Raw genomic sequence first — 23,762 nt, forward strand, 5'->3', positions numbered from 1 at the left:
AGACAATAGACTTTAATGACTTGAGAGCTATAGAACTGCACTGAGTTAGAAGTGGTCACAGAGGACAAACAAGAACTACTTTTATTTTAATTCTAGCTCAGGGACTTGAGTTTCTTATCCAAACTGCCTTCCAGATTGGACCATGGACTGTGGGCCCCAGTCGTGCCACCCAGGCCGATGATCCGGGTGGGCAGCATGATCTCCCACTACCCTCTGGCCACTCTGCTGCCCTGGTCTATGGGACCCCAGACCCATCACCACTGCCCCGACCTGGACTGCCCCCTGCTGCTGGTGGGTGAAGGGGGGGTGGCCCTACAGCGGTACCAGGCCCGGTCTCCAGAGAGCAGCCCGCGCCACTGGGTCAGTACTTTATTATAACTCTCATATTTATTCAAACGTGGCCTTCACCAAGCTTCCTGTTTTGGTTACCATGGCACTGTTTTCATTCAGTGATGGGAAACATAGCATTGTAGTCACTGATAGAAAGTATGTATCAAAATATTGTGTAGATATTGGAAGGGCATGTGCCTCATCCAAGGTTTGTTTATGAGGTTTTGGTTGTTAATGGTGGGAATACAGGGGCAATGTGTATTTAAAGTCAGTGTTTATAGTAGTCACATGGAAGAGAAAAGGTACTTCCAATACTTAATTGTTTGTAAACTCTGGACAAATTCATTATTATGTCTCCATGAATACTGTCTGCTTAATATTGATAGTAAGTAGTATGTAGTTTTTTCATTGGTTTTGTCTTTTACTAATGGTTGCAATACTTCGCTGACCCCTCGTCTATTTTTGTAATGTAAGTTATCAACAATAGGGCCGCAAGGACAATAATGCTTTTGATGTTACTGGAAAACACTGACCTATTAGTTATAGCTGCGTAACATATTTTTAATGGTCACTGTACATTATGTGAGTTGTATGGACAGTATGTTGCCTCATTTTGTCAAGGCTATTAGTCACGGTTATCCAGAAGTGAAATTACACAGGACAGTATGACCAGTATATTGTCACTTTACAATGGTCAGGTTGTTAGTCATTTTGCAGTTAGATGTGTCGTTACAACTTTGGGATTACCAGAAAACCGCTTTGATGACAGCTAGTTCTAGTTTATACAGTATGAGGGTAATTACTTGCATGTGTGCTCCAGCTCTAATAAGACTGAAGTAGAAAAGTTGTTTACAAAGTGCTGAGGAAAGACTGAAACCAAAGCAAGATCAGACTAGCAAACCAGGCCACCAAAACTAATCTTATTGACATATTGTATATCCCCAAAATTGTATGTAAAATTAATGAGTAATTTCCAGTGTGTTGTGGTTTTTGTGTGGTTTTTTGTGGTGTATTTGGAGAAGATCCCCTGGCGCTGCGTATCTGACATCCTGACTGACATGTCTTCCAAACTCGTGGTCCTGTTTCCTCTCATTGTTCAGCAGTTGAGTTTGGATGTGAGGGCACCCTAAAATTCTGGGATCACTTTACATATATTGCTCTGCCAGGCGCCTGTGTTATATGTCTCTGTCTTGATGCTAATGGACAGACATCAGAATTATATAAGAGATCGTTCGAAGTAAATAGGTTGAAATAATGTTTGAGGAATGTCCCATCAAACACACTGATTCCACGTAAGCTTGTCACATTGTTCCTGATAACAATTGATAATAACCGTGTTCTGTTATTTAACTTTGCTTCAACTTCGGGAGGTTATGAAACTAACTGAGAGATAAACAAAAGTGATAAAAGTAGCTGTATTCGGAGTGGGTTATGGTTGTAGGTCCATAGTTCAGTTTTATTACATTGACAGAACTTGACTTTAAAATTAAAATTAAAAGCTGAGATTTTTTTTTCAATCACTGTTTTGAAATTTGTCCATTACCTATTCATAATTCATAACTGGAGTAACCAGTCAGGAGCTGTATGGAGTCACAATGCTGTACCTGGACACTCTTATGGTCAGGACTACCTTGCAGGACAAACAGCGAATTGTGCGAGGTTGAAGACATGGGGACAACATACAAACTCTTGCCTTTTGACTCTGGCCTTTTAGAATATTTTACAAAGGCAGACAGTCTGAAACTATGTCCTACAGCACATCTGTCAAACTCAAGGCCCCCAAGCCAAAAGTGGCCCTCCACCTCATTTTATGTGGCCCTCGACAGGGTAAATTAAAAGGTATGGGCATAACTGACAGGCAGCAATCAGAGAAATGCATGGTCTGTTTATGCAATATAAGGTAAAATGAGTTATGTATTTTGTTCGGAATGACGCAAGAACTGGCTTCAGCATTTGAGCTATAAATAAGCAGCTGTGATTGGATTGTCTCAAAACTGGACTTGTCTGATGCTCAGGTAGACCGCATTCGAACAGAGATTAGGAGAGACCAGTTTACCAGGTAATGCAAAGTCCACACAAAAAGACCCCACCTGCCCCAGAAATCAAACATTACTTTTTTGCTCTGCAGTCAGGTGCTAGCCCCTGTCCACTGTGCCACTAGACTCCTCTCTAAAAACGTGCCAGGACGTTCTCGGATGTAAAAACGTGATGAAATTGTGAAAAGGGTTAACAGCGCTAAAGGACATGACCAAATTTGAACCCGATTTGTAGAAGTGAGAGTGGACGTTAGCTCCAGAGGGTCATCCTAGTGTAGCATATAACATTGACTGGTTTTGCAGCCATTAATACAAGCCCATCTGTAAATCAATAATAATGGTTAATGCCGTCAAACTGTTCTAGCTCTAGTGCACCGTCCGCAGCCCAATGACCGCGGACTGGCAATATCAACTATTACAGTTCAATAACCTCGGTAATTCAGTGGAAATGCAGAAGTGTTCATTTGCCGGAAAAAACACGCTTCAGAGGAGAAAAAAATTGAGGAAAGTAAATGTTGATGATTGGGACTTTTCCATTGAACAAAAGTAAAAAAGCTGAGTGAGCAGTCCTTCTTCCTGTTTCCCTCCTCAAACTGAGAAGTGCACGTTTGGGCCCATGATGTGTGACGTCCCTGTATTTCACCACACTTTGGATTCTGCTGTTCTGAATCTTGGAGATCTGTCACCGGTGATTCATTTAACTGGACAAGACCAGTTCAGTGACCTATGTGCCTTTTCATTCACAGTTTTACAGGAACACAACTTATAACGTGTAAGTAGAAAAAAATGGGAACTCAGAATCGGACAAAGTTGCATAACATAATAAACAATATGTGGTAAAGCAAAGAATGGGCAAACATGCAGAAGACATTGAGGATTCAGGATTCATTCATATATATATATATATATATATATATATATATATATATATATATATATATATATATATATATATATATATATATATATATATATATATATAATTTTATTTTTTTCCCCTATTGTACATAGACTGGTGAATGCTGGAATAAACCCCCCAACCCTCTAGATTTACTGACACACTTATTACCATGCATCAGTATTGCTTGGCTTTTAGTTTTACAATCCTGATACAGCTGAATAATTGCTTATTGTGGTTCCCCTGTACTTAATATATTTGCAGCAGGCTTCGACACTTCTGACAACAGTGCACTTATACCTGTTCACTGCTTTCATGTATTACCCCATTTATGGACACCCAGACTTCTCTTTTTCCTATAAAACCATTATAATGTCCTTAAGCATTTACAGACTCACAGTAAAAACTTCCTGGTGTTGCCTAAAGCTCTGTTGCCTTCTGCCTATTGAGATCTATGCCCTGATTAGATGACCACAATAGTCCTGGTGTGAAAAGTCGATATGGGGTTGCATCAATGGGAGGAGGGAGGGCACAGTCCCGGGGTGGTCCACTGGGGCAGAAACTCATCTTGCCATCTGGTTGTGTGTGCAGGCAGCCCACAGCGGCACGTGCAAGTGTTTACTAGTGAGGAGGCAGAGAGGCCCGCTGTGTAGAGCCACATCTTTGAGCTTGCCTGGTTTATGGTTTTAGCAGTTCTGTGACAAGGGCTGTGTGCTCGGGGCCCCACCTATAGTACTCTCACAGGCCCTTCCCGCTAACCAAAGGCCAGCAGTATTAAGCAGAACGCATGACTAGGATCAAGCTGCTGTTGGGAAGTGCCATAATCAGTGCGCTTGCTGGAAAATGGCATTTAAGTGTGTATGGCATTAGGGTGTTAAGATCAGTGGTCAGCAGTGTGTCAGCAGATTGGAAACTATGGCAACGTCAGGTCAGAAAGAACAAAGAGGCACTAAATGGGTCCTGCACAGACATCCTGTATTTGTTTAACTTACACTGAAGGATCTATTTTAAATTTCCCAAATCCCTCTCTTGCAGTTTTACAGATTTTGTTGACCGCAAAAGTGGGCCACAAAGTTTGTCATTTGCGTTGTAAACAATTTTCAGTTTTTGCTTTGATTTTAATCCCCCCAAACACTTTTCATCAAGCTATGGCATGACTGTGCAAATATTAATTTTATCCTCTGTGTTGATCCCCTCAATGCAGTTTAGAAGAGAAAGGATAAATTGAACAAAGATGCATTCGATTACATTTTATGTACATAACAGGAAGTGGTTCAAACATCCACACATTATTAAATCAATGCTATGGCAACAATTCTGCCAAAACACATAAACTAACACCTTTGTGGATTGCTTACGCAATTTCCTACAACGCACAGACTTCTCATTTGACTTGTGAATGGCAGATGGCTGTGCATGTTCAATTAGAGTCAAAATACACTCTGCATGTGTCCATTTGATGTATCTATACAGACAGAAGACAAGGTCCAGTCAGAAATCTGCCTATAATAATTGTTTATAAGCATTACTTTGCTTGGTAAGCAACTGTATGACCTAAGGTTATTGTTAAGCACCCAGACCTTATTGATTTCTTTGTGTTGTTTTTGTGGCATGTTAGCCTAGCATGAGCAACAGATGGTGCATCTCTCATTAGGACGGGGTCAGACAGACAGCCAGCCCAGAGGGTTCACCGACTGGGGGCTTAGAGAGGCTTAGGTCCAGGGGGTCAGAGCTGGGGCCCGGGAAGATGATGAAGAAGGAGGGGGATATAATGGGGACGAAGCTAATTTAATGTAACTGTTGTGTTCAATGGGGCACCTGAATACCTCCATACTGCATGAGTCATAATAACTTCAGGGAGGATAATCCGAGCTTTGCTGTTACGCTCTAACTGATTCCAGATGGAGATGTGGCCCTGTAGTGTAGCCTGGCATCAAAAGCAATATTTGGGGGGTATTTTTGTTTATTATACCCCTAATAATGAAATATTATAGCAAGGGGCTTTTTGCTTTTACATGGCTTTTTGAAGAGGTTCAAATGAAACAATGTACTGAAAGCACAAGACCAGAATCAAGGCAGTTTTGTAATGCTGTACGTGCTTAGTCCTTATGTAGTCATTCTTGTGTTACTATCTTTGCAATAATAGTTTTTAGAAACGTAAGGATCTCGATTTTAATTATACATTGCATTGATTGAAAGGATGTTTTGGAGTCTTAAGGAAAGTCTTAAGCCCTGATACAAAATTTAAAATTTGAATTTGTTTAGTTAGTTTGTTTGTTTTAGTCCAAAGATCTCAAATAGGATATAGTACTTTTTGAGTTATATGTGACCAGTTCTGAAATGTTTAGTTTTTGTATTAATCAAGTATGAAATGACCAGAATGGTACATCTTGATTGCAAAACGTTGTGTTAAACAAAACAAGAAAACAATTGTTACACACTTCTGCAAAACCCATCATCATAAAAAGGCTGAGCTGTTGTGAATGTATTTTTTTTTTTTATCCTGACACACTTAAAACACCCTGCTTTGTTTTCTTTGGAAACTTGTGTGATTTCAAAGGGGAGTGTGAAGGAGGAGGAGGGTCTGCATCTGCAAAGCCTTTTACTGGAAACTACAATGATGTCACTTAAATCCAAGAGAAAGAGAGAGGGAGCAAGAGAGAGAGAGAGAGAAAGGGAGAGGAAAGAGGGAGGAAAGCGGGTAGCTCTCACAATAGAGTAGACATGACATAAGACATAACTGGACAAAGGGTTCACTTGACCACAACAAGGACAATGTGGCTTTATTGTTATTTATGTAAGGTGACCTGACCTGTCTCTAACCATCTCATTCTTCTTCATAGACAAGAGCATATCCCAATTAAATCTGATGACCTATTCCCTCTATTATTCATGCTGCAATAAATCCCATCTCCAAATAAATCCACTATCAAAGTGTTGAGCTGGACTGACAGTGGATGAACATCGTGGGTAGAAATTGCGCCCTCTATTGGGGAGTATGCAGCAGAAACACAAACTACAAACCACACACAAACATACAGGGCAATGCAAAGAGGTGCTCAGGGTCTGTGTACATAAACAGCAAAGTGTAAGAACAGCAGAAAGTCAATTTGCTTTTAGAGGTGTGCACAAACCAAGAAAGTAATGATGACCTAATCATGAGGCATAAGCAAACAGTAAGAGAAGAGAAGAAGAAGAAAGTGTACACTCCAGAAAAATAAATGTAGAAATATTCAGGTGACCATAATGCATTATTAGTATCACAAATATGAGACGCAAGGTGAGATGCAGAGGAGTAAAATGTTGTAAAAGTAGTAAACAGTAGTAAAGATGGTAATAAAAAAAAAAAAAAAAAATACTACTATTACTATGTGTTAATGTGTTTCAAGTTAGGGCAATGGTCCTTTGTAGCAATCAAATACATTTTAATCACTACTTTTTGAATGTGGAACAGTCTTTAAAAAATCCAGGAAGGAAATATTTGCCTGAATCCCATGAAAACGATAAAGCCAGTACAGCAACTACTATTGTTATTGAGGATGCTGCTAAATTGCCACTAGGTTTTTATCTGAGATTCGGAAGTACTATTGTTTTAAGGATTTATATTTAGACCATATGGTATTTAGATTACATTATCGCTCATGTATTTAGTGATACTGCATACCTTTACTTTTATTTCGTAGTATTACATGATGGGTTTTCTGTTTTGGCTCTGGTAAAGTAACACTTGTCTAAGTTATAAAGTCGTTTCCTTCTCAGTACAAGCTGGTGTGTTACAGCACGTAGTCTGGGTTTCCCTCTGTGCTGTGAGCTCCATCCCTCTCTCACTCTCACTTACAAACTCACTTTACAGATAAAGGCCTTTCAAGTGAATCCGCTCTCCTCTGCCTCCCCTGACCTCTTTATCTCTGAGATGTGAAACACACCAGGACCATTTTCCACTTGTAGAAATGTCTGATGTACAGTGGCAAAAAGTTAGTGGTTGTTAAGAAAAAATGTGTTGATTTTTAAAAATTTCAACTTTGTTTTGAAACTTCAAAGTAGCGCAAACATAATCATAGACATTATGATGAGATTTATTCTACTTTCTACTCCTCAAAAGATTAAATATAAAGATAATTTCTATACACAAAACATAAATAGAACAGAAAAAGTAAAGAAAGCACTGAAGTTATTAGATGAAGTAGATATATATTATATAATGAAATAGCCTAAGCATTTTTCACAAACTAGACCACATTCTCATTTCAGCATTACCCTGAACCATAGGATGAAATTGGTTTACACTTTCTTAATGCTTCTAGTTGTGATAATAATGATAATTTGTGTATTTTTCTATGTCTTTCTTTGTTCATTTAGTCCTCGCCTTAGATTTTTCACCCCCCTTCCAATGCCCCTACTATGTTTACAGCGATGTTTCAACACCTTCTGGTCTTTGGTGTGGGTCTTTATGAGTACTTAGTTAGTCAGGTATGAGGACAGCAGCCTTGTTGGAGTCCACAGTTTGGAGACAGGAAGTTGGAGATTTCCTGGAATGTGTGTTTTTCCCCACAGTGGAGCAATAACAGCGCAGCGCTCCGTCTCTGCTCCACGGGTCAGAGTAAGCGGGATAGCCAGAAGACGAGCGGACCGGGGAAGTTCAAGAATGGCAGGAACTCCTCGTACGCCTTCGTCAAGGGCTTTTCTCTCTGCAACTACGTCAGACAGGCTTTCCAGGACATCTGCTAATGCTTGTATCAGATGGCCATAGAGTAACATGAGGCCAGTGACCTTTGTAACATTGTTTATATCTTAGGGGAAAAATGATCAAGGAGGATGCTCAGTTTTCAAAAAGATGGGAGTGGCCAAAATCACATTTGTCCAGTGCTGTCAAAGTGTGGTGGTTGATTTTTCTGTGCAACACAAAAGCAATTTCAAAGTTTTGAGGTTCTCTATGTCGCTTTTCAAGTGGAGAATCCGCCACCTGCTTGTCTCATAGCGATGTTTTGCTTTGCCAGAAAAGTTCTACAGTATGGCATTAAAGCTGTGCATCTTATATTTACTTAGTTACAGATGTTTTATTCCTTAAAATATACAAGACAAACAAGCCGGCCCTCTACCATAAAAGTTACACAATGGTTCTTTAATATATACAGTGTACAATTCATCAGTGCAGTGACAATTTCAATTTTATGTGAGTTTCAATCTAATTCTAGACCAAAAACACAATAAAGTTCTTCTTGAAAGTGACACACAATTAAAGCTTAGTAGACAAAATATATATAGTCAGGAAGGGCATCTGGCATAAATTATAAGGCTGCGTAGACTCGTGCTTGACAGAGGCAGAGCCAAAACTCATACTAATTTGGCACTTACTTATGTTTGTAGCTGACATGTACATTATTATTAATTATATGTGAAGTCTGTAGTGTAAAACAAATACTACCTCACCTCTGCTGACACCACATCTTCATAATCGTTGACATCACAAACATGCTCTTTTGATCCAGACTCATCTATCAATGAGCTGCACCTGTCACATTTGAAAAACTACTTGTTTTCCTCTGAGCCGTGACATCACTCCCCCATCAGAGCACCCGTCCTATTCCCCAGGGCAGGGCGTGGGGTCAGGGGGGATCGCAACCTTCCCACTGCTCCCGTATGCTTCCCAGAGGGTCCCGGGATACCCAGTGAGAATCGGCCTGGGAACTGGAGTCAGGCCAGGCACGTAGCCACAGCACACACATAATGCAGACTGGTGCATGACGTAGGGGGGGGTCAACTGTGGTCGTGAGGTGGGCTTCCCTGCTACAGAAGAGGAGCTATGATGGTGTCATAGTCGGGATAGTGTGATGCTGTGTGGGTTTCTCAGACTTGACTTTGGGCTTAGAGGCTGGCGTTGTGTGAGTCATGGGTGGCAATGATGAGTGAATGATGATATAAGCTGTGTGGAGAGATGAAAGAATTGTAACCATAGATAATCTTACCTTGATTTATGACACTTATAAATATTGAAATAGTCCAAATGTTAGAAGAAGAGACAAGAGGCAGGAATCTAACGCAGGAGAAGTTTATTTACCATCTGTACAAGACCTTCAAAACATTGTGATACCATCGTCCAATTTAGTTCAGTTCAGTCTGGTCACAGTCTGGTCTTGTCTAGATATGCTTCTGTTGTAGGGAGTATTAGCTACCTTAATAATAAAAGTTAGTGATGAGAGATAAGCCAAATGTAGGATGTCTGGTTCTTCTGAGAGGTCATGGGATGAGGGGGTGGGGAAAGTGTCTATTTACATACAACTGCATTAAAACACTGGTGCAGAAAAAGTCTGAATCGTAAAATTCATTTTGAGAAGACACCACAGTAAGAAATAACTGATTAAAGCATCTAGATTATTGTACAAGCTTCAAAACTCCAATGTTTTTATAAAAAGAAACAAGTCCAATTGTATTTTTGGTGGAAATTATTCTATTTTTAAGAAGACAAATGCTTGCTCACTTGAGACACATGTGGGATTTAGTGCAGACAGAATCCTTACATTGTGCTCGGTCTGCCTGATTCATATCGTACAGTTTATTCACACAGTTGGAGTGGGCAGTCTGAGTACGTGTTCACAGTGAGCCAGTGTGGTCAGTTCACACACACTATAGCCCTATTCTCTTCAGGCCTGACAATGCACAGTGCAGTGACGGCATCCATGGCCTTCCTTGTATTGTCCCACTCAGAGCACAGGGCACAGCTGCAGCACCAAAATGAGGGGACAGCCCACAGTCCACTGACATTTCACTTATATTAGATTCAGGAAGAAAGGTCGGTTATGTTGCTACTTTAGGCCTTCTGCTGTGAATGTTGTGAAAATGTCCATCACATATTTTAAGATATGTGGTGCAAAGGAAAATATAGATCTCTTTTCCAAGTCAAACAACTTTTAACAGACAAGATTTGACCTGGATAGTCTAAAACTGTTTCAAGTACATACAGTTAGCACTCATCATACATGGAATGCTTAGGGTGCTTTTGAAGTCCTCTGTCATTATTGTACACACTATATGTTTTATTTAGACACAATTATAATGATGCTATTATCCTATTTTTCTGTGGGTCCTTATTATTTAAGCCTGTTTTAGTCCCAGATTAGATGTGGTTGTACTCGGAAAGACAAATATAATAGCTGAAAAAGTAGGATATTCAACAACTAAGCCCACATGACACTTAATTGCAAATTCAATTGTTGCATGGAATTGGCAAATAACTACAATTTCATGGAGTAAACTTGAACTTCTCGCTAAGGGACTTTTGGCTTCCAGTAATTCAAATTCAAAACATGAGCTTATTTAAACTCATGTGAAGTATTCCCACTTGTAGGTTATTTATTTATTTTTTTAAATTGTATTTATTTGTTTAAAATGATGTGGCGCGCTTTCAGAGGAAAAACTTTGATGCGCATTTGGGCACGTCTGTAGCGCGCCGGTTGTTGCTGGAAGTCGCGCACACAGCAGGGGGAGGAGCCTGTGCGCTGTTGTGAGTGGAAGTGGGAGGGATTAGCTCATTGAAGAGAAGAGTGGCAGCCTACTGACAGACGCAGGACGACACGGAGTTTGCTCTGACGCGATTTGTACTATACACAAGGATAATACTCACTTTAAACGCGTGGATTTGTTCACTTTACCTTTGGATACGCGCTCTTCCTTTACGCACGGATTACTCTCAAAATTCTGATGCTGCCACCGGACCATGAGAGAAACGCTCACAATGAAATTCGCCTGGAAAAGTAAAATGGTAAGATGCTACTGCCATCATGTGCTCTGTTGTTGAGTTTTAGGTGGAGTATGGGGAGAGCTTTGAATACTAGGGGAGAAGAAGGGAGCGGGGGATGTGGGCTGCTTGGGAAACTACAGGATAAAGCGAAAAGAAAACGAGGGGGGTCGTGGATAGAGGGGAAAGGTTGAACTTTAATTGTTTTGTCTGCGCTAATTCAGGTTTAACCTACATTTGTCGTGCGTAAAGTTGGGGACGGTGACTAAAAGGGAAGAGGGGGGCACGCAGACAGAAATCCCCTCCTGCCTCAACCACAACATTACATCCCCTACTTTTACTTTCTTTCTTCTCTCTCTCTCTCTTTGTAAAGTGAAAAGTAAACTGAAAGGGGAACTGTTGCCGAGAAGAGACCCCCGGGGTACACCGTGTCCGCTAGTCTACTCTGTTTGTTGTGGTTATCTTTGGAGTATTGTTTCACACTCAGTTAATAGGGAGATTAGGTCTTATTTGGATAGAGATAGTACCCAGCCCTTTGAAGCTTTTTTTTCCCCAGAACCAAACCATACTGAAGCCATCCATCCATGCTGACATCCTCAGTTTACTTAAGACTACATTTTGTATTGGATTATTTTAACGAAGCAACTGGTACTGTTGTTTTGCATTACATCATCCAACCACAGGGGGGTCATAATCCAATGTACTCTTTGTGTCAATCCAAAGCCTGATGGATTAGAAAGAGAGACTAGAGAGTTGTGTCAGGGAGGGCATCTGGAGTAGAACAATATGTTACATGCAAAATATTAGACTGCACATAAGGGGAAACCAATATGGAAAGATAAAGTATGGAAGACCAGAAAAGATTTGGATTCTCCTGTCCTGTCCATTTTGAGTCTAAATACAATATTATCACACCATAGTTAGCAGTTTGTTGTAAACTGTAAGAGGCACAACCCAAATGTCTGTGTTTGTGATTGAAAGCCGTGCGCTGGCCATGTGTCCACTTTGTGCACTCTGGGCCGGACAACAGGACCTCCTGCTATTGTTTTGGAAGTGTGTGGACCGCATGAGTCACACACTGATGTATTTATCTGTATCTGAGCCAGCCAGAGTTTCCCCGGTCGACAGCAGGCACCGAGAGAGAAGAAAGAGAGAGGTATACAGGCTGAATTTACTGGTGATGTGGATTAGTTTTGAAATGGAAGTTGTAACTTATTCTGTTTGTAACTTTTACATGATGTTCTTGGCCTACTGTTAGTAAAATATAAGGATATATTTGTGTTGAATATTTGGGAAATTAATACAAACATTAAGAACTAGCCCCGTGTCACTCAGTGGTATATTATTTTAAGACGACAAAGATCAAGTGAAAACACGCAAACACTGATTTGGAATGAATTGTGCCTCTTGCAGTTTTCTATCTTTTTATTTCCTGTAAATGATGAATAATTTCAAATGAACTTCTCTGTCAGATGGAGAACCAACATTATGATATTTTGCAGTTTGTAGAAATTGCATTACCAATAAGTATATGTTATTTTGTTCTTTCTGCATCCTGCTAAAACCCAAACACACTCCCTTCACTGGCCCCTTAACACTGGCCATTGAGTATTTTAATGTCTGCTGTGACCTTTGACCTCCTTCTCAACCGCCCCTCTGTTTTGGCCAGGAGACGCACATCAAGTTGTGTCAAATGGAAGAAGGACCATCCCCGGCTGCTCTTATGTTTGTGTTACGACTTGGCCTTAATAGTGCGTGCGTGGTGTTTATATTTGGCCTATTCCCCTCTCTCCCTCTTTCGTTCCTCTCTTTCTTTCATTTCTTTTCCCTTACTCTGTCTGTCGGATGTCTCAATAGATCCCTGGAGCTCTGGACTGAAGACTTTTGATTCCATCTCTGTTTCTAATGTTTATTTACGCCGTCTGTTGTTTGTCAGTGATTTACAACAAGCCAATGCAGACACTGCATATGGTCTGCTGCTTAAGAGCTCAACACAGTTAGTTTTGACTTCTAAGACAATTTAATTAGTAGTATGTACAGTACAATAAACAGTGACAAAGGCAGGAGGATAAAATCTTACTCAAATTTGAACAATTGTCTGTAATGGGCCAGACGATTTCAAGTTAGTTTAAAGTATTTTATTGTAAGTTTCTAGACATTGTCCTGAACTTCCATCTCTGTGCTCAGCATCTCAGTCATTGCAAGATTGATCAGTGCCTTTGCAGAAAATGAACTCTTTTTGACTGTTTGAAAAAGTCTTAAACGTGTGCATATTTGTCTATTGATGTAATGCCATGTGACACATCAGTTTTTTTTGGAAATTTCCATTTGATTATGTTATTAAATGAATTCACTGTAATCAGTGTTACTTTTTTCCATTTTAAAAGAGGTTATATCACTTTTCCTTTAAGTGCTTTTTTGTATTTATCATTGGTTCTTGTGTAAAATTGCAGCTACAAATCTGTGCAAATGCCAAGTCAAGTTGATTTAAGATTCGTTTAGCTCTTATCTGGAGGAATGAGGTCCTGCTCAGAGACAGTCTATAAAGCAGGGAGTAGATTTGATAGGAGGACATAGGGTCTGGCAGACTACAGGACGTGGGGGCTGGGGACTTCTCAATGTTTTATTGCACTAGAGTCTGCCTCTGCCTAATTTCATTGGAACAACAGTTCTCATCTTTCCTCTCCAACACTTTTCCAAGAGCACTTGAGTCAAAATCACACTTGAGCTCTTAAGATTTACAGTGCATCTTCTTTTCCCTATCTAGAAATTAAAGTAACCAAATCGTTAAAATAAAGTTAAATGCATTTATAAGATATTTAAAAGGTACTTACCCCCAAGTTAAATATAAGTTTATCAAGTTTTATTTTCAATGACAATTGTTTTTTTCTATGTGCAGAGCTCGGTGCAGGACTGGGGGGAGGAAGTCGAGGAAGGAGCCATCTACAATGTGACACTGAAGCGCGTTCAAATCCAACAAGCTGCCAACAAGGGGGCACGATGGCTGGGGGTGAGTCTACCTCTCATCTATCTCTATCCTGCACTGGGACCACAATAAACAATGGAATTAGTTCCAATGTTTTCAGTTGGAAGCGGTCCGTGCATAGCCTGTTGTTTTAACGTTTCTGTTATAAATCTCCTGGATTGAACATCACCTTTAGTCTCTGGCTCGTAATCACTATTTTGGTCAGACAAGTGCCCAAAAATGTGATTTCCTGACCCTCCAAATGTTAGCAGAGCTCTCTCTCCCTGTATGCTAGGTTTATAAAACAGTGCTGTAACAAAAAGAGAGTATTAAAGGATTTTGCTGGGGTTGTGCATTTTTCAGTGCGTACAAGGCCCTGCTGTTTCCTGCTTTGGCTTGTGTTTATTGTTGTAATAAGATGTTATATGAAGCATGCAGAGGCCAATTTACAACGATAAGGTTAAATTTACACTTTATAGTTTAGAAGTTCAGTAGAATATATTTAAAACTTCTTGTATTGTACATTTCTGAAATATTTCACTCATGTTATATTTTCTTATTGTTTTAAAGTCATAGGAGCAAACTTACTGGTGTTGACAAAGTTTGAAGGACAGTAGTTGTTTTCATTGTCTAAATGAAAAAACAAAATATATAGAAGTACTGTTACATAAGTTAAAGTTTTTTTCAGCTGTGATACAGTTCTAATAGTGATAGTCTATCTGATGTCATGTGTGCACAGTATACATGTCTGTTGTGTCACCAGTGTAGAACGATGGCGTGCGGTGTGTTGTTATGGTGTGGGAGGGTGGGAGAGCCCCTTGTGTCGGGGAGGACTGTGGTGGAGGAGGGGCCTCTCTGATTAAAAGCAGATTGGAGCGTTTCCTGCTCTAGTGTGCTAACTTTATCAAGACCACTCTCCATGTACTTTGTGTTTTTGTATAAACCCAAATCATGAAAAGGTGAGACAGTGTGTAACTTGACAATTCTTAATACAACTAATAGCCTAAGTCGTTTAAACGTGTGTCTCTGTTTTTGTTTGTTCCCTTTGGGTGGGAAACAATCAAATGATCCACTTAAAAGTTTTTACATTTCCCACCCAGTAATAAGTACCTTTTTTGTTTGACAATGGCAACATGGGACTGGGCATTTGTATGTATTAATGTCATTATATTCAACTGTTTTAATGTTCAACTTGCATTCCAGTAAACGATTCACTATTTTATATTTAAAGATTTGTCATCGTTTCCATTATATATCTTGTTATTTTTCTGTTGAGATTGTGCCCTCACACCACACAACTTGTGCCATTTTATGAGTATAATTGTTGACCAACGGAGATTTTAAGATGTAAACTACTGGATTGAGAAATGAACTGTGTTAGATTGAATTCACCATCTATTGAACATCATCCTTATTCTTTCTTTGCTTAATTCAGTGCCATTGTATTTGTGCAGGCGGAAGGGGACCGCTTACCTCCTGGACACACTGTGAGCCAACTGGAGACCTGTAAGATCCGCAGTATCCGAGCCGGGACACTGGAGCGACTGGTCGAGACTCTTCTCACTGCATTTGGAGACAATGACCTCACCTACACCTCCATCTTCCTGTCCACCTACAGAGCCTTCGCCAGTGCACAGACTGTATTACAGTTATTGTTAGATAGGTATGTGGTATCATGTATAGGTAGAAGGAGTAGATATGAAACGATGAATTGGAGACATAACTTTTTTGATATGGCAGGTACGGAAGTCTAGAGGAAAATACAGAAACAAACCGGTGCCAAAGTACTGAGACCAGGGGAGCTATCAGAAAGTAAGATCATTTATAGTTTCTCAATCCTGTTTGACTGATGCACCTTTATTGGATTAGTGTGTCTGACATGGTTGTGTTGTATCCACAGTGCTCTGGCATCAATATTTCGTGCCTGGCTAGATCAGTGTCCAGAGGACTTTCAGGAGCCGTCAGAATACCCCTGTCTGCACCGCCTCATACAGTACCTGCGTAAGGCCCAGCCGGGGTCCGAGACTCTGAGGCGTGCAGAGAGTCTACTAGAGCAGCTACAAAGTCAAGCCAATATGGATGACACTGATGGTAAGAATATTTTAAAACACAGAAATATTTGCAACCCCCTTCCACAAACAAGAGCACATCACTTCAGTTACACAAAAAATATAATTTAATTTAGAATTAAGCTACTACTGTTTAAGAGTTTAACCTTTTGTCATGCATTGATTAGCATGTAGGAACTGTAATCAGTGCTAGAGTTGTAACTGGAATGCTTAACAATAAAGTCTAACCTGCCAGTTGTTATAAGTTTATCTTAAAATGTACTCTTGTCAAATGTAGTGTTTCGTTGCATACATGGAAACGTCTGGAAATGGAAATGTCTTTATCTTCTTGGCATTGTTATTGATGTGTCCTTATCACTTTCTGACAGGTTTCCACGGCAACTCTTCCTTCTGTTTGGGCGAAGATGAGGAAGTGGAGATAGAGACTCAGGAGAACTTTATGTCGTTCGACGCTGACCTTGTGGCAGAGCAGCTGACCTACATGGACGCAGTAAGATCTAGATAATGAGAGTACAAAACAGGAGCAATACTGCCCAGACTTAGGAAGGAAGGGCACTTTGGTCACATCCTTGTAAACTCTCTCCACTATATGGTCCTTCACCTGCCTTGCATAGTGCCTTTCCATATATGTGCAAGCAAATAAGCAATAAGCTTTTATTGTTTTATTAATTCACTCCATACTCGGTGAAGCTACTATTGTGGCCACAGCTGCCCTGGGGCAGACTGATGGAAGTGAAGCTCACAGCCTGCGCGATGAGCCCCTCTGAACACCATCAAGAACTGACCACATCCATACTTGACAAGATGGGTGAAGTGTCTTGCCTAAGGATCCAGCAGTTTCCACTAAGGCCACGGCTGCCCCGCTGCGGCATCTAGTATTCCCAGCAGTCTCCCATCCAAGCAGTAACAAGGCCCAACCCTGCTTAGTGTACGAGATCAGATGAGATTGGGCACTGATGATATGACTGGTTATTTAGCATCAGGGCAGTTTACCTTTTTAGCAACTTTCTAATGGCTTGTTATAGGAAATTATTTTTGTCAGTATCGCTCACCTCTAGTACTGATGGACAGACTTATTGTCAGTATAACATGGTTTTGTATGTCTTTTTTTTCCAGCTGCTGTTTAAAAAGGTTGTGCCGCACCACTGCCTGGGTTCGATCTGGTCTCAGAGGGATAAGAAGGACTGTAAGCACAGCGCCCCTACAATAAAAGCCACTATCATGCAGTTCAACGCTACAGCTGCCTGTGTGGTCAGTACTGTGCTAAAACATAGGCAGATTCGGCCACATGCCAGAGCCAGGGTCATACAGAGATGGATCGATATTGCTCAGGTAAAATACACATCCTCTTAGAGTCGATGTTACTATGGCAACATGAGCGTGTTTTTTATTTATGGTTTGTTAATTAACAGGAGTGCAGAATACGAAAGAACTTCTCATCTTTGCGAGCCATCGTGTCAGCTCTACAGTCCAACCCTTTGTACAGACTGAAGAAGGTGTGGGCCTGTGTGAACAAGTAAGACACAACCTCTCCTATTAGGACTAATATTGGACTGTTTATTAAAAGTGTTTTAAATTAAATATTACTTTGTTGAATTCAGAGACAGTATGCAGACATTTGAGGAATTGTCTGACATCTTCTCCGATCACAACAACTACTTGACCAGCAGAGAGCTTCTTATGAGGGTAAGCAAAAAGATCAAATTATCAAATCAGATTATTGTTATATAACGCGTACACCATGTTGTTGTGATTCCCGGACATCCCCCTTAAAGGCAGCACTCCTCTCTCCATCTCCCAAGGACACATACTGTGTTTGTTCTAAATTGGTGTTTCCTTTCTGTTTTGTATGTTGTACAGGAAGGCACTTCAAAGTTTGCCAGTCTAGAGAGCTGTGCCAAGGAACACCAAAAACGCACCCACAAAAGACTCCAGCTGCAGAAGGAAATGGTGAGACAAGTCGCTACTTTTATCCGTTTAAAGTGGCATTGTTGTAAAGAGTGCAAAAATACAACATTTTTCAAAAGCTCCTATAAAACTATGCAAATATAAGTAAGAACTATGCACTATGTAACTTTTCTGACATTGGGTCTGTTACATTATTGTCTCCATGAATTATGTCATTGCTTTGCTAGAATGTTCCATAGTATGAATAAATGTAAGATGGATCATTTTAGTGCCACTGTTGTTCTATGCTCAAGAATTCCTGTTTTTCGAGGTATTTTTTTACCATGAGTGGGCCTGCCTCTCCACATATCTGACCTGTAACTTGGCCTAGTATAGAGAACATTCTAGGCAAAGCCACAACACTGCTCTGTAGACAACCCAGTGGCCAACACTTCAATAGAAAAGTTACATAATGTATCTTTAAGGAATTACCAACACTAGATAGATTGAGATTTATCTACAGCTACAATAAAACACCTTACTTCAGTGCCATCAGGATGATTCTGCCACTTTATTCAGTTGTTACTTTATTATCTTTTATTCCAGGGAGCAATGCAAGGAACAATACCATACCTGGGCACTTTCCTAACAGACCTGACCATGCTTGATACAGCTTTACCTGATGAAGTGGAGGTGAGTTAAACTTGGACATCTGTTGAATGTGTTGCTTCTATTTTATGAGTTTACCCTCTCTGGCACATGTGAGAATCTGTGTTCAGAAATGAGGCCTGTAACTTTCCATTGATGTGTGAGGAATTTGTACCTAATGCTGTTTGTCCAAGCGCCTGCTGGTATGTGATGTGTGCGGACCCTGACTGCTTGTTCTTGTTTTCCTCAGGGAGGCCTCATTAACTTTGAGAAGAGACGAAGGGTGAGTTTCAAATGTTATATATATATGATCTTTTTTAAAGAGTTGCTGTATAAAAACGTGTCTAATATATGCAATAGTTTAAACAAAAGGCAAATCAAATCTTGACAAGAACTAAACCAAATACGAATCATGTTAAACCAATATCAATTTGACATAACATACAGCAGTCACATGGACTTTATTAAGGGTATTTGTGCCATAAATGAACTGGATTGCATATATAGGGTCATACTAAAATCTATACCTATCAATAACTAATCATTTAAGTAACCAGGCCCAACCCAACCTTTACTTTGGCAGCCAAATGTAAACTGGATTTTTGACAGATGCTCCCCATATTATGCCACAATATCAATTCATTTCTTTTGAGCAGTATGAAATAGAGCTCGTGATTGAACATAAAAAAAACATTATTGGCTATATCACAAGCATGTCACAACTTAAGCTGATGGGTCACAGACATAGACAGAAGTAGTTCTACATTTATCACAATATAGGGTCATAGGTTTATCATTGGATTAATAAAGTTTATGAAGGGTGACAACACAATATTTGTAGAATTGCACTCTCATGTCTTGCTCTGTTTTTGCAGGAGTTTGAAGTCATAGCTCAGATCAAGTTGCTCCAGTCGGCCTGTAACAGCTACTGCCTTCATGCAGACCCAGCTTTCCTGCGGTGGTTCAAGAGCCAGCCTCAGCTCAGCGAAGAAGAAAGGTACTATTGCTTAAGATTGAATCTTTATCCTTCACATAACAACTGCATTAGTGTGGGATGCCATGGACGGTTGCATCTATTGTCCCTGCACGTACAATGAGAGCTCCTTGCACTCCCCACTGGTCTATTGTACTGGTTGTTTTGGCTTCTTTCTCTCCATTCTTATGCCTTTAGACTTTCCTTTCTAACCCTGCTTCCCATAACCACAAGGCGCACAGTCAGTTCATGTTGTCATCATTACTTTTCTCATGCAGCTACGCCTTATCCTGTGAAATTGAAGGACTCAGTGACAGCAGTCCAACTTTGCCCAAACCACGAAAGAGCATGGTGAAAAGACTTAGCCTGTGAGTAAAAATAACATCCAGAACAGTTCTTCTTGTTACTCCAAATTAGCAATTTTCTAGTCATGTTTGATTTATTTTGCTTAAGCGATGATTGTATTATCTAATCTTGGACTTCCTTTGACATTTCAGACTTTTTCTTGGAGCAGAGAGTAGTGCTGCCAGTTCTCCAGTGAAAGAGACTCCACGCTCGCCCCCTACTGGCAGCTCGGGGGAAAGCATGGACTCTGTCAGCGTGTCATCCAGTGATTCAGGCAGCCCATCAGACAGTGAAGGACTGACCCCTATCCACTCCAGTGATACTCAAATTAAGGTAAAGTGTTATTTTTGAAACATCCAAGGTGTAAGTGTTTCAAATATTTGAGATGATTTTCACATATAGTGAAAGATTTTTTGCCATGAGGATTTACATGTATTAAATCTTCTGCCTACAATATGCTTCACACAATAGTGATGCCACAAATATATCTAACACATTTGGTCTTTCCTACAGCTATCAGATTCATCCTCCTGTGCATCTTTACACTCCACGGACACGGCCTCATCGACCACCAGTGTTTCCATGATACCTGTGTCACCCTCTCATGTGGGTCACCCCTGCACCCATCGCCGTTCTGTCTCCCTCACTCCTATGTCTCCAAGCTCTCCCACCCAGGCTCTGCTTTACAACACACAAGCCCAGGACGCATGCATCATCAGAGTCAGTTTGGAAAATGGCAATGGAAACCTCTACAAGAGCATACTGGTACATACATTGTGATGGTGATGTTAGTAAAATGGATTTTGCACTATTTAGATTCTAAATATTCTTTTGTTTTTGTATGTAGCTGACCAATCAGGACAAGACTCCAGCTGTGATCGCTCGAGCCATGGCAAAGCATAACCTGGAAGTAGAGCCAGAAGAGGGATATGAGTTGGTACAAGTCATTTCCGATGAGAAAGGTAAAAATACTTTCTAGCATGTGTCTTAAATTGTGGTTTTCTGCACTGAACAAAAGCAGGATTGATTTTGAGTTTTCTAACTAGTCTTCTATGGCTACCCTAAATTGTAACATCCAAAACTGAGTCACATAGTTTGTTTATTTAAAATAAGCAGAGTGTGAAATAAAACTTATATGACAGTGTATCTGTTACGTCTTTCAGAGCTAGTGATTCCTGACAACGCCAATGTGTTCTATGCCATGAACACATCCGCAAACTTTGACTTCCTGCTCAGAGTTCGGGGGTCGGCCAGTCGACTGGTTCAACTGCGCAGCCGCTGCAGCTCCACGGTGCCACGGCAACACCGCTCCAGTCTGTCCCTGCGGCTCAGCAAAGTGACTCAGTGACATAAACCCCAAACGTGAACTGGACCTGTGCTGAAAAATGCGCTCTTTGGGATCATGAAGAAAATGGACAGATCCTGAGTTCTTGCACACTTTCTCCATACTGTGCCATGCTTCATGTTCTTAAGTTTGAAGCACTTAATCAGAAACATGGACCAGTAGCACGACTGTTGTGCCAGTGGACCTCTTCTTAGGCTTTAGTGCCTGTATCTAAGTGGGGAAGTGCGACCCCTGATGGCACTTGCTCCCAATTGCAACAGGTTTTTGCACAAGTTTTGGGAGAAGCCAAACTCCTGACCTCTAACAGTATTCTAAAGACTTTATAAAATATCCTGTGATGTTTTCTATGTTATTAGAAGTATTGAGGCTGACTGACTGTTATGCCTATATAATTGAATGGACATTGTGTGGCATTCTGGATGATATGAATTCATTGACAGAAGCTGTGATGTCTTAATCTGTTGCTGCTTGTGGCCTGTGCACAGTGTGTATGTGTATCCCCCTCTCATATTGTGAGCTATTTGACGAATGCAATGGTGATGTATTCTGACTGGTTCAGTTACTTGGTTTTAACAAGTCCTTGGCAAATAGTAAAATGGCCTTAGCCACCCTATCTTCTGGGTGAAATGAAAAAATGAAATGTGTGCTACGTTCTCTAAATGATGACCCTCTGCGTGTCCGCACTGAAGGAGGTGAATGAGGGTTTGAATTAGTGGAAATGAAAGTGTCTTAGAGCCAGTGGATGTTTTATGATACCTCTGTGCCCTTCAGTGTTGATCTACAGTTGCACTTGTCAGTTGAAGGAGATGCCAGTGCCATGTGAATACTGAAGTAGGAATCTTCCACTAATGTCGTGGACTGGTTTCCTTCTTCACTAAATGAAGTATTATTTTTGTTTGCCTTTTTTATGTTTTTGTAATTCAGGTGAAATGTACAAGCCAGATTGGAGTTTTCACTATATGTGTCATTTCAGACTTTCAGATAACTGTGATGCGTTTGTTATTTTACAAACCACTTTACAACCTTAAACTGTTCATAGTTGTTTGCATAACTTTATGTGTATCTTCCCCAACACGTCATATAGTCACACCCTGGCATGACAATGACCTGTCAACAAATTACTACAGTGAGTTCTACTGTCTCTATTTCTGTGTTCAAACATGTAATTCAGCTGGTCCTCTTATACAGCACTTTGCTCTGTTCATTTAAAGTGTTTTCTCCAGTGCCAAAGACTCCTCTCTGGGCAAATAAAGTATTATCTTTGCATAATTCTGCTGTCACTGTCTTTCTCCTTATGAGTGACATAAGATTGACAGGCTTCTCAGTGGTGTTGACTGTGACATTGTCAGGACGAGGGGCTGGCCTGGCCTGGATCCAGCTCATTCTGCTGAATACAGGACTTTTCTGCTGACTGAATAGAGATCCTGACCTTTCTTTCCCCAAACTACCTTTATTATACTGGCCTATGGCCATGCACTTTCCCAGAATTTGAAGAAATTTTATGACAGTAACACTCGCCGAAGGTTCTAAAAAGCCTTATGACAAATATGATTTATATACTCTGGTGTGGGATTTATTTGTTTATCAAGTGTGCTTTTGGTGAAAAATCAAATCAATAGGTCACTACTATCACTATAAATGAGACATGCAGGCCTGTCCAGCAAATGTGAACAGCATATGGGTTAGATGAGTGATTCTTAACCATAGGTGCGAGGCCCAAAAGAACAGAATACACTTACTATGAGATTAAGGCCTAGGTTACGTTTTACAAAAAAAAAAGTTAGGTTAAAAAGGTTAAGAACCCCTGGTTTAGAATACACATAACTTAGTTCTTCTTACAACAATATATTTATATACTCATTTGGAGAGTACTTAAATAAGATAACAGCATAATATTACAAATGCAATTATCAACACAATACATTGTTGTACTGATAAAAAAGCAGTCAGCAGAACTCTATAATTTCTTAACCGCAGCGAACAAAAATGAATCAGTTGACTGGATGTTACAGCCTGGGTGTCCTGCTGAGAGTCAGATCCTCACTCTCTGAGAGCCATAAAGAGACTTATTCAGAGCCTGTGTGAGCCAGTGTGTGACTGTGTCCACCAGTGTACGCCTGTGCATTAGTGTGGGACTGTGGAGGTCAGCCCTCTGAGGTCCCTCTCGCCGGAGACTACAGCTGCAGCTGCTTTAATCCTCAACTCTCTGGAGTGGGCCACCAGATTGTCTGCACTGAACAGCACCACCGGGCACCAGTGTTTATGCCTGCGTTCTGGGGGGAGGGACGGCACTATTCCATCCATCTGCCCTGTTTTCCCCCAATGCAGCCGTGTGTGACGGACAGGAGAGGCTGGAGTTCTTGTCTAATTAAATGATCAGGACAACTACGGACAGTACATCAGGCGTACACAGGCCAAATAAAACTATTTCAGCATTGTGTTAGTAACTTTAAAGGCCTAAAGATACTCATATTAAATCTCAAAATGTGTAAAAATCCCAAATCAGGAAAAAAACCAAAAAAAAACCCCAA

The 23,762-nt window shown here is 40.5% G+C and overlaps 1 protein-coding gene across 2 annotated transcripts; it reads left to right on the top strand.

Annotated features, from left to right (window-relative positions):
• On the top strand, nt 1-22,499 carry rgl1 (ral guanine nucleotide dissociation stimulator-like 1). Of its 2 annotated transcripts, none has more exons than XM_033964841.2 (18): nt 1-360; nt 13,899-14,009; nt 15,419-15,627; nt 15,705-15,776; nt 15,865-16,055; nt 16,402-16,523; nt 17,150-17,365; nt 17,446-17,549; nt 17,635-17,719; nt 17,894-17,983; nt 18,527-18,613; nt 18,819-18,851; nt 19,444-19,565; nt 19,820-19,909; nt 20,039-20,219; nt 20,400-20,651; nt 20,734-20,848; nt 21,050-22,499. In XM_033964841.2, the coding sequence occupies exons 1-18, from the start codon at nt 178-180 to the stop codon at nt 21,232-21,234; spliced, it is 2,448 nt and encodes an 815-aa protein (XP_033820732.1). In that variant the 5' UTR covers nt 1-177; the 3' UTR covers nt 21,235-22,499. The 2 variants fall into 2 exon arrangements, with proteins under 2 accessions (XP_033820732.1, XP_033820733.1); XM_033964842.2 differs by lacking the exon at nt 1-360 and adding an exon at nt 10,793-11,023.
• Nucleotides 22,500-23,762: the final 1,263 nt, after the last annotated feature.

This window comes from Periophthalmus magnuspinnatus, chromosome 4 (assembly GCF_009829125.3).
Source record: "Periophthalmus magnuspinnatus isolate fPerMag1 chromosome 4, fPerMag1.2.pri, whole genome shotgun sequence".
Lineage (NCBI taxonomy): Eukaryota > Metazoa > Chordata > Actinopteri > Gobiiformes > Gobiidae > Periophthalmus > Periophthalmus magnuspinnatus.